At 49.3% G+C, this 17,331-nt stretch overlaps 1 protein-coding gene across 3 annotated transcripts in view; it reads right to left on the bottom strand.

Annotated features, from left to right (window-relative positions):
* Window positions 1-275: 275 nt before the first annotated feature.
* LOC140717618 (uncharacterized) overlaps window positions 276-17,331 on the bottom strand; it is a 66,352-nt gene continuing 49,296 nt past the window's right edge. For 2 of the 3 annotated variants that reach the window (XM_073031194.1, XM_073031195.1), the window contains 2 exons: window positions 5,515-5,917; window positions 276-523 (listed from right to left, as the gene is read on the bottom strand). In XM_073031194.1, the coding sequence (XP_072887295.1) occupies window positions 514-523; window positions 5,515-5,917 (413 nt within the window). In that variant the 3' untranslated portion in view covers window positions 276-513. The remainder of the gene's footprint in view (window positions 524-5,514; window positions 5,918-17,331) is intronic. The other variant, XM_073031193.1, reaches the window with a different exon arrangement.

Genomic DNA, 17,331 nt, shown 5'->3' on the forward strand with positions numbered 1-17,331 from the left:
TCCTGATAGGTTTAGTCACTGTCTTCCCTTCTTATAACTACATCGATATGTCGGGACCAGGTTAGGTCCTCAGAGATCTTGACACGCAGGAACTTGAAACCACCAGACATGGCATCAACTCAATAATTTGCAGTGACTAATCCCCTGCCAGTTATCTCATCATCGCCACAAATGGAACTGCGACTGAGTAATTGGCAGGATACCACGTCTAAAAAGAAACTAATTATAATGTGAGCTGGCCTCATTAAGGATGAGTGAAACTTTTGTTTCTTCATGATAGTGTATTTTTAAAGTTCAGGCAAAGGAACAGATGCAGAACATAAGACCTGAGGAACAGACAGGGGGCAAAGGAAATGCCGCCTTTGGAAAATCTATCGTGTTTATAGATCAGATAAGGCACCTTCCTCAGATAAGAGAATCCAATTAAGGCTGCACAATCACGGCCGAGATTTGGCCAATGAAAAATGAAAAGGTGACAAACCATTATCAAGTGAAGTTGCTCTTATTGTCATTTCAGCCATACCTGTTGGTACAGAACACAGTAAAAATGAAACGATGCTCCGCCAGGACCATGGTGATACATGAAACACAAAACTACACTAGACTACCTGAAACGACACAAAATTACACCAGACTACCTGAAATGACACAAAACTACACTAGACTACCCGAAACAACACAAAACTACACTAGACTACCCGAAACGACACAAAACTACACTAGACTACCCGAAACGACACAAAACTACACTAGACTACCCGAAACGACACAAAACTACACTAGACTACCCGAAATGACACAAAACTACACTAGACTACCCGAAACGACACAAAACTACACCAGACTACCTGAAATGACACAAAACTACACTAGACTACGTGAAACAACACAAAACTACACTAGACTACCTGAAACGACACAAAACTACACTAGACTACGTGAAACGACACAAAACTACACTAGACTACCTGAAATGACACAAAACTACACTAGACTACGTGAAACGACACAGAAATACACTAGACTACCTGAAACTACACAAAACTACACTAGACTACGTGAAACGACACAAAACTACACTAGACTACCTGAAACGACACAAAACTATATTAGACTACCTGAAACGACACAAAACTACACTAGACCAGGTGAAACAACACAAAACTGCACTAGAATACGTGAAACGACACAAAACTACACTGGAATATGTTAAACGACACAAAACTACACTAGACTACGTGAAACAACACAAAACTGCACTAGAATACGTGAAACGTCACAAAACTACACTAGACTACGTGAAACGACACAGAAATACACTAGACTACCTGAAACTACACAAAACTACACTAGACTACGTGAAACGACACAAAACTACACAAGGCTACCTAAAACGACAGAAAACTACACGACTACGAGAAACGACACAGAACTACACTAGACTACCTGAAACGACACAAAACTATATTAGACTACCTGAAATGACACAAAACTACACTAGACCAGGTGAAACAACACAAAACTGCACTAGAATACGTGAAACGACACAAAACTACACTGGAATATGTTAATCGACACAAAACTACACTAGACTACGTGAATCGACACAAAACTACACTAGAATACGTGAAACGTCACAAAACTACACTGGAATATGTTAAACGACACAAAACTACACTAGACTACGTGAATCGACACAAAACTACACTAGACTACCTGAAACGACACAATCTACACTAGACTACCTGAAACGACACAAAACTACACTAGACTACGTGAAACAACACAAAACTAGACTAGACTACCTGAAACTACACAAAACTATATTAGACTACCTGAAACGACACAAAACTACACTAGACTACCTGAAACGACACAAAACTACACTAGACTACGTGAAATGACACAAAACTACACAAGGCTACCTAAAACGACAGAAAACTACACGACTACGAGAAATGACACAGAACTACACTAGACTACCTGAATCGACACAAAACTACATTAGATTACAAGAAACGACAGAAAACTACACTAGTCTACCTGAAATGACAGAAAACTTAACTAGACTGCTTGAAACAACACAAAACTACACTAGACTACCTGAAACGACACAAAACTACATTAGACTTCAGACCTACACGGGACTACATAAATTGCACAAAACAGTGCAAGACAGTACAATAATTAATAAACAAGACAATAGACACAGTTAAGGGCAAATTACAATATAATAATAAATGATTTAAATGTAAATGTGAACAATGTTTTGGCAGGAATTGACGAAGTAATGTGCAGAAATTACACAGGCAGTGGAGTGGTGTTCAGGTGTGTGTGTGTGTGTGTGTGTGTGTGTGTGTGTGTGTGTGTGTGTGTGTGTGTGTGTGTGTGTGTGTGTGTGTGTGTGTGTGTGTGTGTGTGTGTGTGTGTGTGTGTGTGTGTGATGCGAGGAGCATTCGTAACAAGGTGGATGAATTGAATGTGCAGATAGTTATTAATGAATATGATATAGTTGGGATCACAGAGACATGGCTCTAGGGTGACCAAGGATGGGAGCTCAACATCCAGGGATATTCAATATTCAGGAGGGATAGACAGGAAAGAAAAGGAAGTGGGGTAGCATTGCTGGTTAGAGAGGAGATTAACGCAATAGAAAGGAAGATCATTAGCCTGGAGGATGTGGAATCGATATGGGTAGAGCTGCATAACACTAAGGGGCAGAAAACGCTGGTGGGAGTTGTGTACAGGCCACCTAACAATAATAGTGAGGTTGGGGATGGCATTAAACAGGAAATTAGAAATGCGTGCAATAAACGAACAGTAGTTATAATGGGTGACTTCAATCTACATATAGATTGGGTGAACCAAATTGGTAAGGGTGCTGAGGAAGAGGATTTCTTGGAATGTATGCGGGATGGTTTTCTGAACCAACATGTCGAGGAACCAACTAGAGAGCAGGCCATTCTAGATTGGGTATTGAGCAATGAGGAAGGACTAGTTAGCAATCTTGTCGTGCGAGGCCCCTTGGGTAAGAGTGACCATAATATGGTGGAATTCTTCATTAAGATGGAGAGTGACATAGTTAACTCAGAAACAAAGGTTCTGAACTTAAAGAAGGGTAACTTCGAAGGTATGAGACGTGAATTAGCTAAGATAGACTGGCAAATGACACTTAAAGGGTTGACGGTGGATATGCAATGGCAAGCATTTAAAGATCGCATGGAAGAACTACAACAATTGTTCATCCCAGTTTGGCAAAAGAATAAACCAGGGAAGGTAGTGCACCCGTGGCTGACAAGGGAAATTAGGGATAGTATTAAGTCCAAAGAAGAAACATATAAATTAGCAAAAAAAAAGCGGCACACCTGAGGACTGGGAGAAATTCAGAGACCAGCAGAGGGGGACAAAGGGCTTAATTAGGAAAGGGAAAAAAGATTATGAGAGAAAGCTGTCAGGGAACATAAAAACTGACTGTAAAAGCTTTTATAGATAACGTGAAAAGAAAAAGATTGGTCAAGACAAATGTAGGTCCTTTACAGTCAGAAACAGGTGAATTGATCATAGGGAACAAAGACATGGCAAACCAATTGAATAACTACTTTGGTCTGTCTTCACTAAGGAGGACATAAATAATCTTCCGGAAATAGTAAGGGACCGGGGGTCTAGTGAGATGGAGGAACTGAGGGAAATACATGTTAGTAGGGAAGTGGTGTTAGGTAAATTGAAGGGATTAAAGGCAGATAAATCCCCAGGGCCAGATGGTCTGCATCCCAGAGTGCTTAATGAAGTAGCCCAAGAAATAGTGGATGCATTAGTGATAATTTTTCAAAACTCCTTAGATTCTGGATTAGTTCCTGAGGATTGGAGGGTGGCTAATGTAACCCCACTTTTTAAAAAAGGAGGGAGAGAGAAACCGGGGAATTATAGACCGGTTAGTCTGACATTGGTGGTGGGGAAAATGCTAGAGTCGGTTATCAAAGATGTGATAACAGCACATTTGGAACGAGGTGAAATCATTGGACAAAGTCAGTATGGATTTGTGAAAGGAAAATCATGTCTGACGAATCTTATAGAATTTTTTGAAGATGTAACTAGTAGAGTGGATAGGGGAGAGCCAGTGGATGTGGTATATTTAGATTTTCAAAAGGCTTTTGACAAGGTCCCACACAGGAGATTAGTGTACAGACTTAAAGCACATGGTATTGGGGGTATGGTATTGATGTGGATAGAGAATTGGTTGGCAGACAGGAAGCAAAGAGTGGGAGTAAACCGGACCTTTTCAGAATGGCAGGCAGTGACTAAAGGGGTACCGCAAGGCTCAGTGCTGGGACCCCAGTTGTTTAAAATATATATTAATGATTTAGATGAGGGAATTAAATGCAGCATCTCCAAGTTTGCGGATGACACAAAGCTGGGCAGTGGTGTTAGCTGTGAGGAGGATGCTAAGAGGATGCAGGGTGACTTGGATAGATTAGGTGAGTGGGCAAATTCATGGCAGATGCAATTTAATGTGGATAAATGTGAGGTTATCCACTTTGGTTGCAAGAACAGGAAAACAGATTATTATCTGAACAGTGGCCGATTAGGAAAAGGGGAGATGCAACGAGACCTGGGTGTCATTGTACACCAATCATTGAAGGTGGGCATGCAGGTACAGCAGGCGGTGAAAAAGGCAAATGGTATGTTGGCATTCATAGCAAAAGGATTTGAGTACAGGAGCAGGGAGGTTCTACTGCAGTTGTACAAGGCCTTGGTGAGACCGCACCTAGAGTATTGTGTGCAGTTCTGGTCCCCTAATCTGAGGAAAGACATTCTTGCCATAGAGGGAGTACAGAGAAGGTTCACCAGATTGATTCCTGGGATGGCAGGACTTTCATATGAAGAAAGACTGGATCGACTAGGCTTATACTCACTGGAATTTAGAAGATTGAGGGGGGATCTTATTGGAACGTATAAAATTCTGAAGGGATTGGACAGGCTAGATGCAGGAAGATGCAGAAGTCCAGAACGAGGGGTCACAGTTTAAGGATAAAGGGGAAGCCTTTTAGGACCGAGATGAGGAAAAACTTCTTCACACAGAGAGTGGTGAATCTGTGGAATTTTCTGCCACAGGAAACAGTTGAGGCCGGTTCATTGGCTATATTTAAGAGGAAGTTAGATATGGCCCTTGTGGCTAAAGGGATCGGGGGTATGGAGAGAAAGCAGGTACAGGGTTCTGAGTTGGATGATCAGCCATGATCATACTGAATGGCGGTACAGGCTCGAAGGGCCAAATGGCCTACTCCTGCACCTGTTTTCTATGTTTTTATGATAGTTTGGGGGAAGAAACTGTTACATAGTCTGGTCATGAGAGCCCAAATGCTTTGGTGCCTTTTCCCAGACGGCAGGAGGGAGAAGAGATTGTATGAGGGGTGCGTGGGATCCTTCATAATGCTGTTTGCTTTGCGGATGCAGCGTGTAGTGTAAATGTCCATGATGGCGGGAAGAGAGACCCCGACGATCTTCTCAGCTGACCTCACTAACCGCTGCAGGGTCTTGCGATCCGAGACGGTGCAATTTCTGAACCAGGCAGCGATGCAGCTGCTCGAGATGCTCTCAATACAACCCCTGTAGAATGTGATGAGGATGGGGGGTGGGAGATGGACTTTCCTCAGCCTTCGCAGGAAGTAGAGACGCTGCTGGGCTTTCTTTGCTGTGGAGCTGGTGTTGAGGGAGCAGGTGAGATTCTCCGCCAGGTGAACGCCAAGAAATCTGTGACCTTTATCACCAAGAGAAAGTCTGCAGATGCTGCAAATCCAAGCAACACCGACAAAAAGGCTGGTCTCGGCTCGAGATGTCGACTGCACTTTTTTGCCTGGCCTGTTGGGCTCCCCCCAGCTCTGTGTGTGTTGATGTGACCACTCTGCCTCGCTTCTGCCTGCAAGCCGGGACAAAACACCACTTGGTGTGAAAAATGGTTAAAAATACAAAGTTTGATAAAAGTACAAACGGTGTCTGTAAAAGAGAAACTACAATTCTAGCCTTGCGTTAATTCAACAGATTTCTTATAAAAACCATTAAAAATTAATTTATTAATAGATACAACACCCAGCCCAACGAGCTGTGCCACCTCGTTAACCCTAGCCTAACCACAGGACCATTTACGATGACTGATTAACCTATTAAGGAAACCAGACCACTTGGAGGAAACCCCCACGGTCACGGGGAGAACGTACAAACTTCTCACAGGCAGTACCGGAACTGAATTCTGAACTCCGGAGCCCCGAGCAGTAGCGACGGGCACCAACAGCGTTAATAACTACCCCACCCTAGGGATGTCCTGGTGGAGAGGGTGGAGGGGGCAGCCCACAAGTTTCACCACGCGCCCCGGTGCCGACCCTCCGCGCGTCCGCAGTGGTTTACTTTACGACGGCGCTCGGCCAGCTCCAGCGGGCAGGCCTAAGGTCATTTAAAAGCCCGGCAGAGGATTCCCGATCGTTCCCGGCTCCGTTACGAGGAGAGGACGCCGGGCAAATGGAGGAGAAGATTCACGGTGCCTCCTTGACGGAACGCCGCACGTCCGATGGCTAGCGGGAATCTCCCTCACGGCCGTTCAAAATGTAGAGGGTGCACTTGGGATAATATTGAGAAGATTTGAGTCCGGCAGGAGCACAAGGCCACAACCCCCCTCCCCCACCCCCAGGTACCTCCTGTCCCAACCGTGAGAGAGTCTGCGGCTCCTGTGTTGGCGCCATCGGACACCTCAAAGCCAAGAGGTCCACAGTAGAGCAACTCACAGGGGATTCTGGAGGAGCTCAGTAACTCAGGCAGCCTCCGAGGAGGGGAGCAACCAGTCGACGTTTCGGGCTGAGACCCTTCAACGGGACTGGAAAGGAAGGGTGAGGTAGCATCTGGGGAGAGGGGAGGGAGTACGGACTGGCAGGCGGGGGGGGGGAGGTGGATGAGCGGGTGAAACGGGGACGAAGTAAGGAGCTGGGAGGTGATAGGTGGGAGAGGTAAAGGGCTGAAGAAAAAGGAATCCGATTGGAGAGTGGCCCGCGGAGCTGGGATACCAGAGGGAAGCGATTGGCAGACTTTTAAAATCCATTTTAATGGGATGTGGGCGTCGCCAGCTAAGCCAGCATTTATTGCCCATCCCTAGTGAGGAGAAGAGGGGCAAGAGAGGAGCCAGAACGGGGGATGATAAGAGACAGAAGGAGGAGGGGGAAAAATGACAGGAATTTAGGGAATTCAATGTTCATGCCATCAGGTTGGAGGCTACATGTCATAAGGTGGGTGCTGGGAACGGATCCAAATACTAGACACAGACACTGAAGTACTAGGAACTGGACGGGGCTAGGCTTAGGGACGGGACATGACGTGGACTAGGAGCTGGGACAGGAACACAGACTTGGGCTGGGACTTCGGCTAGGAAAGCGGGACCAGGACAAGGGACTGGGAACTAGGAGCCTGGGCTTGGACTCCGAGCCAGAAACTGGACAAGGACCCAGAACCTGGCTCTTGACTCGGGCTCGGACCCCGGAACTAGGCGAGGACGTGACGTGGCTGCAGGACTAGGCGAGGCTTGGGTTCTTCGAAGCTTGGCTGCAGGAATAGGCAGGGACAAGGACAGGACAGGAACCCGAAGCCTTGACTTGGCCCCGGGGAGAGTGGGGACACAGGGCTGTGGCCTCGGGGAGAGCGGGGACACAGGGCCGTGGCCTCGGGGAGAGCTGGGACACAGGGCCGTGGCCTCGGGGAGAGCGGGGACACAGGGCCGTGGCCCCGGGGAGAGCGGGGACACAGGGCCGTGGCCCCGGGGAGAGCAGGGCCTTGGCCTCGGGGAGAGCAGGGACACAGGGCCGTGGCCCCGGGGAGAGCGGGGACACAGGGCCGTGGCCCCGGGGAGAGCGGGGACACAGGGCCGTGGCCCCGGGGAGAGCGGGGACACAGGGCCGTGGCCCCGGGGAGAGCGGGGCCTTGGCCTCGGGGAGAGCAGGGACACAGGGCCGTGGCCTCGGGGAGAGCAGGGACACAGGGCCGTGGCCTCGGGGAGAGCAGGGACACAGGGCCTTGGCCTCGGGGACACAGGGCCGTGGCCCCGGGGGGAGCAGGGACACAGGGCCGTGGCCTCGGGGAGAGCGGGGACACAGGGCCTTGGCCTCGGGGACAGCAGGGCCTTGGCCTCAGGGAGAGCAGGGCCTTGGCCTCAGGGAGAGCAGGCACACAGGGCCTTGGCCTCGGGGACAGCAGGGCCTTGGCCTCGGGAAGAGCGGGGACACAGGGCCGTGGCCCCGGGGAGAGCAGGGACACAGGGCCTTGGCCTCGGGGAGAGCAGGGACACAGGGCCGTGGCCTCGGGGAGAGCAGGGACACAGGGCCTTGGCCTCGGGGAGAGCAGGGACACAGGGCCGTGGCCTCGGGGAGAGCAGGCACACAGGGACACAGAGACATGGAACACAGAGCCGGGACCTCTCCTAGGAACAGGATTTGGGGCCAGGGCTCTACACAGAATCAGGACCTCTCCTAGGGAGCAGGACCTAGGGCTGGGGCTCGTACACAGAGCACAGAGAGACGGTTCCCAACACAAGGTAGTGGCAAACGGCCGGACCTACCTAGCGAAGGTGTGGACACAGAGACAGTTCCAAACAACGACAGACAGTTCCTTACCTAGACACAGCAAGGCTCCAGGCAGTAGAACTTGACAGCGATACAGAGGAGTTTGCAGGTAGAGCTTCAGGCGGAGACTTCAGGAGGAAGGTGAAGGGTAGGGGGACAGTTCAGCCTCAGGGTAACAGCAAAGCTTACCCAACGGAGGCAAGGACCGGAAGGGACAGATCCAACCGCAGGGTAAAATGGCAAAGACAGCAGGACTTACCCCACAGATGCAAGAACAGGATACTGACGAGACGAACCAGCCCCCCAGACTCGAACCCAGGGCCACTTATATCCCCCAGCCCCCCCCACCGAGACGAGAATCAGGTGCCTGCGATTAAGCCCAACTGAAACAAGGGACAGCCGGAAGACCCGGAGTCCGGAGTCCACGGACTGGACCGTGAACCGGAACGCGGACTTCACGGACCGGACTGCGACACTACCCAGACGGAATGTGATTTGTCGCTGCCCCAACCTGAGAGTGGCCTCATTGCGGCAGCAGGGTGGTGGGGGGGGCCATGGACCGACATGTCAGAATGGGAAGGGGAAGTCAAATGGAAAAGGGTGGCTTCCAAGAAATCCCACCTTTTGCGGCAGATGGAGCAAAGACGCTCAGCGAAGTGGTCCCCCCCACCCCCGATCTACGACATGGACGAAAGAAAAAGGGGGGAGGAGTACCAGAGGGGGGCGGTGGGCGGGCAAGGAAACGTTTACGAAGGCATTCCCTTTTGCAAAAATCTAAAAACAACTATCAACAGAGGATCAATCTACGACGAGCTCAGAATGTAGATTGAGGATGAAAGCATTCCGATTCGGAACACGATTTCTTGTGCAACAGATGGAGCGCCATGTATGACAGGTCGCAGGTCGCCGTGCTGGTTTAGTGAGCTCAGCACAGATTGATCCTCTGTTGATAGTTGTTTTCAGATCTTTGCAAAAGGGAATGCCTTCGTACACGTCTCCTTGCCTGCCCGCCGCCCCCCTCAGGTGCTCCTCCCCCTTCTTCTTTCGTCCATGTCGTCGATCGGGGTTGGGGGAACCCCTTCGCTGAGCGTCTTCGCTCAGTCTGCCACAAAAGGTGGGATTTCTTGGAAGCCACCCTTTTCCAAAGAGATTCCAAGTCTATTTGCCATCCATTGCGTAGATCATTGTCAACATCTCACAGCCAAAAACCTCAAGCAGTGACTCTTTTTCCTCAAGCCTGACTCTTGTAATATCTGCTGTCAACGAAATTAAAGCTTCATCCATTAAGTAGCAGAATATTTCTCCGGTTACGTCAAGATGACGGTGAAGAGTTTGAGCACTTCTTCTTCGCACTGAAATGTGCTGGCTGTCAAACGGCTGATGATCTTTGATCCTTTTAACACTGTGATTGAATTTTTGCTCAAAGTCAACAAGGGTTTGGGAAACAAGATCGAACTTCTACGTGGAGATGTGGCGTGCCTAGCTGATCGGTATGAGAAAATGAACATTCTAATTGTGAAACTGCAGGGTGAGAATTTCAATTTAATCCAGACACAAGGTGCAGTGTTCACTTTTATCGGAAATACATAAGCCAAACGTTGGGAGAAGAATGTTCTCACAGTTCCCCTGCGTGGAACTCTCTTTCACAGACGGTGATTTGCACGAGTACTGCTTACACCTGCAGTCACTGAAGAAGGCCTTTCAGAACCGATTCAAGGATCGGAACGGCCTAGAAATCCTGGACTGGGTAATCAACCCATTTTTCTTTGCAAGATGGAAGGACGGGGGGGTGGGAGAGCTTGCAAGAAGAAATGATCGAGATTGAGAACGATGAAGAAGCAAAGAGAAACTTTGGCTTCTGTGGCACGTGGCTACACGGCCGTACAAAGTTTCCTGGTCTTTGAAGAAGGCAAACGGCTCTTCGTTGCATTCCCCATCCTCCTACTTTGTTGAAAGAGGCTTCGGTGAAGCGAACCACATTCTCACGGGGAAAAAAAACCAGGAACCGCTTGGACATCGAAGAAATATGGAAACTGAGGGCTTTTGCTGTCACAACTTGAACTAGATATTTCAACTCCTGCTAAAAGCCATCGGGCTCAAGGATCACATTGACATCAAAGCTGCTGTACAGTGCACAGGTACTGTGTAAGCTAGGTCTAAAGACAAATAAAAACTTAAAGCAGAATCATTTTTCTCATGTTAGCAGATGGTAGACTTGTCTTTACACTATGGGGGGCACCAGGAAGTATATTGGGCCTAAGAGGGGTGTTGGCAAGTATGAAAGTGCTTTAGTTGGTCAGAAAAAGTTGGGAAACATTGGGCTCGCCAAAGCAAAGGGAGATGTGAGGCAACTGGTGGAAATTATGTTTCCATGAATGGAAAATAAGAAGGAAAATAACTTTTATTGCACTTTTCACAACGGAAGTTTGGTTGATGGCCCAGCTTGGCTAAACGTTTGCAGACGTTTCAGCTCCAGTTGAGGAGCCGTCATCAGCTGATGGAGCGTATCTGAATGGATATTAATTGGACGTCATCAGGGAGGAGACAACACCCTCAACTGCGCAGTGATGGTGGCTTCTCGATTGGAGCCGGAACGTTGGAAGACGTTTGGCCAAGCTCGGTGATCAACCAAGCTTCCGAATAGCTACCGACATTCCGGAGTACTTCAAACCTTTCACAATGTCAGAACGCTTCCCAGTCAACGGAGCTCCTCAGAAATAGAGTTTCTGAGACCCAACCGACTTGCGCCGATGGGAGATGCTGGAGATCTCGAGCAACACAGATACTGACACAGGTCCTGACGTCAGTGGTGGGAAAGATACTGGAGTCAATTAAAAAAGAGGAAATTACGACACGTTCGGATGGCAGTAGAAGGATCAGTCAGAGCCAGCATGGATTTATGAAGGGAAAATCATGCTTGACTAATCTTCTGGAGTTTTTTGAGGATGTAACTATGAAAATGGACAAGGGAGTGCCAGTGGATGTAGTGCACCTGGACTTCCAGAAAGTTTTTGATAAAGTCCCACATAGGAGATTAGTGGGCAAAATTAGGGCACATGGTATTGGGGGCAGAGTACTGACATGGATTGAAAATTGGCTAGCTGACAGGAAACAAAGAGTAGTGATTAATGGGTCCCTTTCGGAATGGCAGGCTGTGACCAGTGGGGTACCGTAAGGTTCGGTGCTGGGACCGCAGCTGTTTACAATATACATTAATGATTTAGATGAAGGGATTAAAAGTAACATTAGCAAATTTGCTGATTACACAAAGCTGGGTGGCAGTGTGAAATGTCAGGAGCATGTTATGAGAATGCAGAGTGACTTGGACAGGTTGGGTGAGTGGGCAAATGTATGGCAGATGCAGTTTAATGTGGATAAATGTGAGGTTATCCACTTTGGTGGCAAGAACAGGAAGGCAGATTACTATCTAAATGGAGTCAAGTTAGGAAAAGGGGAAGTACAATGAGATCTAGGTGTTCTTGTACATCAGTCAATGAAAGCAAGCATGCAGGTACAGCAGGCAGTGAAGAAAGTTAATGGCATGCTGGCCTTTATAACAAGAGGAATTGAGTATAGGAGTAAAGAGGTCCTTCTGCAGCTGTACAGGGCCCCGGTGAGACCCCACCTGGAGTATTGTGTGCAGTTTTGGTCTCCAAATTTGAGGAAGGACATTCTTGCTATTGAGGGAGTGCAGCATAGGTTCACAAGGGTAATTCCCGGAATGGCGGGACTATCATATGTTGAAAGATTGGAGCGACTGGGCTTGTATACACTGGAATTTAGAAGGATGAGAGGGGATCTGATTGAAACATATAAGAATATTAAGGGTTTGGACACGCTGGAGGCAGGAAGCACGTTCCCGCTGATGGGTGAGTCCAGAACCAGAGGCCACAGTTCAAGAATAAGGGGTAGGCCATTTAGAACAGAGATGCGGAAAAACTTTTTCACCCAGAGAGTTGTGGATCTGTGGAATGCTCTGCCCCAGAAGGCAGTGGAGGCCAAGTCTCTGGATGCATTCAAGAGAGAGTTAGATAGAGCTCTTATAGATAGCGGGGTCAAGGGATATGGGGAGAGGGCAGGAACAGGGTACTGATTGTGGATGATCAGCCATGATCACGGTGAATGGCGGTGCTGGCTAGAAGGGTTGAAGGGCCTACTCCTGCGCCTACTGTCTGTTGTCTATAACGCACACATGCACACGAGGTGCTGGAGGAGCTCGGCAGGGCGAGCCAACTCGTGACGGAGGAAGTGGAGGTCAGTCGAACTCAGGAGAACTCAGTTCCACCTCTGCCTCGGTGGGAAAGGGAACGCTACCCGATCGTGTTCCGGTGATACCGGACGCCCGGCCAGCTGCTCTTAGAAGAGGCTTTCTCCGGGGAGCGGAGGGAACGCCAGAACTGGCCGCGCGGAAAGTGGCCGAGGCCGGCAACGGACACACAAGTAAGAGGGAAATAGTAGAAGGATTTGCTGACTTGGGAAGATGGGGAGTGAAAAGGGGGGAGGGCAAGGGAAGGCTCCTGTTGAACAGAAGCACCAGAGTGGCCGGAAGGTTTAAGGGGTAAATCTTACGGTAGTACATTTTCCACAGCGGAGCCATGGCTCGCCATTAAACTGGCTTCGTTATTCTTCAAGGGAAACAATCAGGCGATATAAGGAAACGCCAAAACGATTTCCAAAGACATAGGCAACACACACACAAAATGCCGGAGGAACTCAGCAGGCCAGGCAGCATCCGTGGAAAAGAGTAAACAGTCGACGTTTCGGGCCGAGACCCTTCAGCAGGACTGGAGAATGAAGGGATGAGGTAGATTTAAAAGATGCCAACTGCGTTGTTAGATCCCCAGTTTCTGAATAACCCTCCCATCACTCAAAGTAGATTAATTATCACTGTGTATGTCACCACATACAACCCCGAGAGTCATTTTCTTGTAGTAGTAGTGTAGGCCTCCGTTAGTCTCGATAGGCCATGGATTTGCACCTTTGGAAAGTCTCAAGGGCGCAGGCCTGGGTAGGGTTGTATGGGAGACCGGCAGTTGCCCAAGCTGCAAGCCTTCCCCTCTCCACGCCACCGATGTTGTCCAAGGGAAGGGCACTAGGACCCAAGCAGCTTGGCACCGGTGTCGTCGAGGGCACAACACGCCGCCTCAGCTAAGGCTCGAACCAGTGACCTTCAGATCACTAGGCCGATGCCTTACCCACTAGGCCACGCGCCTACACCATCTTCTTGTAGGCAGTCACAGTAGAACAAAGAAGGACAGTAGAATCAATGAAAAACTACATACGAAGACTGTCAAACACTGCGGGCCGAAGGGCCTGTACTGTGCTGTACCATTCTATGTTCTGTAACATTAGAGTCTTTGAACGTGAGTTCACAGGTTGTGGAATCACTTCAGTGTTGGGGTGAGTGAAGTGATCCCCTCCGGTTCAGAAGGTCGATGGTTGGAGGGTGATAACTGCTCCCGAACCTCCTGCTGCCCCCCCCCCGCCCCCCAAGAGGGCTACAACCTTGTCGTGGTCTGTCGCCTCAATGGCCCGGGGGAGCTGTGGGGGCTGGGCTCGGGGCCCTCGGTAGGGTCGCCCGCGCCAAGCAGGGTCAAAGGGCGGAGGTCAGACTGAGCGTGGACACACCGCTCCCTCCGGGTTTGGGGCCAACAACCCCGACAGAGACAACCATGAGGAACAATGGAGGGGCGTCACAGGTGGATAGGGTCGTAGAGAGAGATTTTGGCACGTCGGCCTTTATAAATCACAGTATTGAGTATAGGAGTTGGAATGTTATGGTGAGGTTGTATAAGGCATTGGTGAGGCCGAATTTGGAGTATTGTGTGCAGTTTTGGTCACCGAATTACAGGAAGGATATTAATAAGTTTGAAAGAGTGCAGAGAAGGTTTACAAGGATGTTGCCGGGACTTGAGAAACTGAGTCACAGAGAAAGGTTGAACAGGTTAGGACTTTATTCCCTGGAGCGTAGGAGAATGAGGGGAGATTTGATAGAGGTGTATAAAATTATGATGGGTATAGACAGAGTGAATGCAAGCAGGCTTTTTCCACTGAGGCCAGGGGAGAAAAAAACCAGAGGACATGGGTTAAGGGTGAAGGGGGAAAAGTTTAAAGGGAACATTGGAGGGGGGGGGGCTTCTTCACACAGAGAGTGGTGGGAGTGTGGAATGATCTGGGAAATGCGAGCTCACTTTTAACATTTAAGAAAAACTTGGACAGGTACATGGATGAGAGGGGTATGGAGGGATATGGGCCGGGTGCGGGTCAGCGGGACGGGGCAGAAAAATGGTTCGGCACAGCCAAGAAGGGCCGAAGGGCCTGTTTCTGTGCTGTAATGTCCTGTGGTTCTATGGAACCCTTCTGCCCGGGGCTTGCGTGACTGACTGTGAAAAACAGACTCGATGAACGCCGCCTCGGGGGGACCTCCACCGCCGGCCGAGTCCCACTCGCCCTCTGTCCGCCCTCCCACGGGAGTTAACCGCGACTCGAATGCATCCACCCGGGCTGGTTCTCCTCGACCCCCTGCTTTGAAGAGGCAGCATTCCTCCGGCCCACTCGACCCAGTGGCAGGCGCATAATTGAGATGCCTCTCTCCAGAAGCGCCGGACTGAGACTTCCAGCCCCCCACCCCGTCGCCCACGGACAGGATCAGCGGCAGCGATTCAAGGGGAAGGGAATGTCGAGCGAGGTTTGCCCCAAGGGAGGACAATTAGATCACTGTAACGCTTCATCGCGCCTCCGATACTGCGGAGGTAGATCTGTGGAATTTATAGCCCCACAGACAGCCGCGGAGGCTGGGGCTTTGGGTGTATCTCGAGCGGATATTGCAGACCGAGGCACATCCCCAGGACTGGCAAGTTAGGGGAAAGAGACCAGAATAAGTCAAGTCACCTTTTACTGTCGTTTCGACTATAACTGGAATTTAGAAGGATGAGAGGGGATCTGATTGAGACATATAAGATTATTAAGGGATTGGACACGCTAGAGGCAGGAAACATGTTCCTGATGTTGGGGGGAGTCCAGAACCAGAGGCCACAGTTTAAGAATAAGGGGAAGGCCATTTAGAACGGAGTTGAGGAAAAACTTTTTCACCCAGAGAGTTGCGGATCTGTGGAATGCTCTGCCTCAGAAGGCAGTGGAGGCCAATTCTCTGGATGCTTTCAAGAGAGAGTTAGATAGAGCTCTTAAAGATAGCGAAGTCGAGGGATATGGGGAGAAGGCAGGAACGGGGTACTGATTGTGGATGATCAGCCATGATCACAGTGAATGGTGGTGCTGGCTCAAAGGGCCGAATGGCCTAGCTTACAAGGTTTACAGGGATGTTGCCGGGACTTGAGAAACTGAGTTACAGAGAAAGGTTGAATAGGTTAGGACTTTATTCACTGGAGCGTAGAAGAATGAGGGGAGATTTGATAGAGGTGTATAAAATTATGATGGGTATAGATAGAGTGAATGCAAGCAGGCTTTTTCCACTGAGGACAGGGGAGAAAAAAACCAGAGGACATGGGTTAAGGGTGAAGGGGGAAAAGTTTAAAGGGAACATGGGGGGGGGAGCTTCTTCACACAGAGAGTGGTGGGAGTGTGGAATGAGCTGGCAAATGTGGACTCACTTTTGACATTTAAGAAAAACTTGGACAGGTACGTGGATGAGAGGTGTATGGAGGGATATGGGCCAGGTGCAGGTCAATGGGACTCGGCAGAAAAATGGTTCGGCACAGCCAAGAAGGGCCGAAGGGCCTGTTTCTGTGCTGTAATGTGCTACGGTTCTATGGTACAAACCTCTCTCAAGTCTCTGGAGGTGATACGTTACCTCCATGCTGGCCAAACCAACTAGAAAGGAAATCGAAACCCCCCCCCCTCAAAAACTAACCCCTCCTACCTACACAATGTCCATATCGCTCACTTTCATCCAAGTGTCTCTGAAAAGCCTCTAATGCATTTGTCTCTACCACCATAGCAGGCAGGACCTTCCAGTCCGAGTTTAAAAAAAAGACTTTCCCTTTGAACCTACCCAACTCTTGAGGATATAGGAGTAGAATTAGGCCATTCGGCCCATCAAGTCTGTTCCGCAATGGCTCTCCTCCACTTTCCCTCACAGCCCCCGACTTCCTGCCTTCTCCCCGCATCCCTTCATGCCCTGACTAATCAAGAATCTACCTAAGGGGTCCCTTCAATCTCAATGCCACCCACCCCTGGCAGTGCGTAAAAAAATATCAACCCCTAAATTTTATCTCGGAACGTCTTAAATTCACACCCCCCCCCCCCCACCCATCCGAGACATTTCCGTCCTGGGAAAAAGTGTCTGACTGTCCGCTCCATGCATGTCTTTGATCGTTTCCGAAGTCACCACTCCTCCTCCCCCCTCTCCAAAGGGAAAAGCCCCAGCTCGCTCGAACTTGCCTCAAAACACTCGAATCCAGGCAGCGTCCTGTTAAACCTGCTCTGAAGCTTCCTCACAGTGAGACGACCGGTTCATTTTGTTAGGTCAAACATGATGACAGAATGTAGTATTAATGGTAAGACTCTTGGCAGTGTGGAGGATCGGAGAGATCTTGGGGTCCGAGTCCATAGGACGCTCAAAGTTACTCTGCAGATTGACAGTATTGTTAAGAAGGCATATTGTGTGTTGGCATTCATCAACCATGGGATTGACTTCAAGAGCCGAGAGTTAATGTTGCAGCTATCTCGGACCCTGGTCAGACCCCACTTGGAGTTACTGTGCTCAGTTCTGGTC

The sequence above is a fragment of the Hemitrygon akajei genome, chromosome 28, assembly GCF_048418815.1.
Source record: "Hemitrygon akajei chromosome 28, sHemAka1.3, whole genome shotgun sequence".
In the NCBI taxonomy this organism is placed as follows: Eukaryota; Metazoa; Chordata; class Chondrichthyes; order Myliobatiformes; family Dasyatidae; genus Hemitrygon; species Hemitrygon akajei.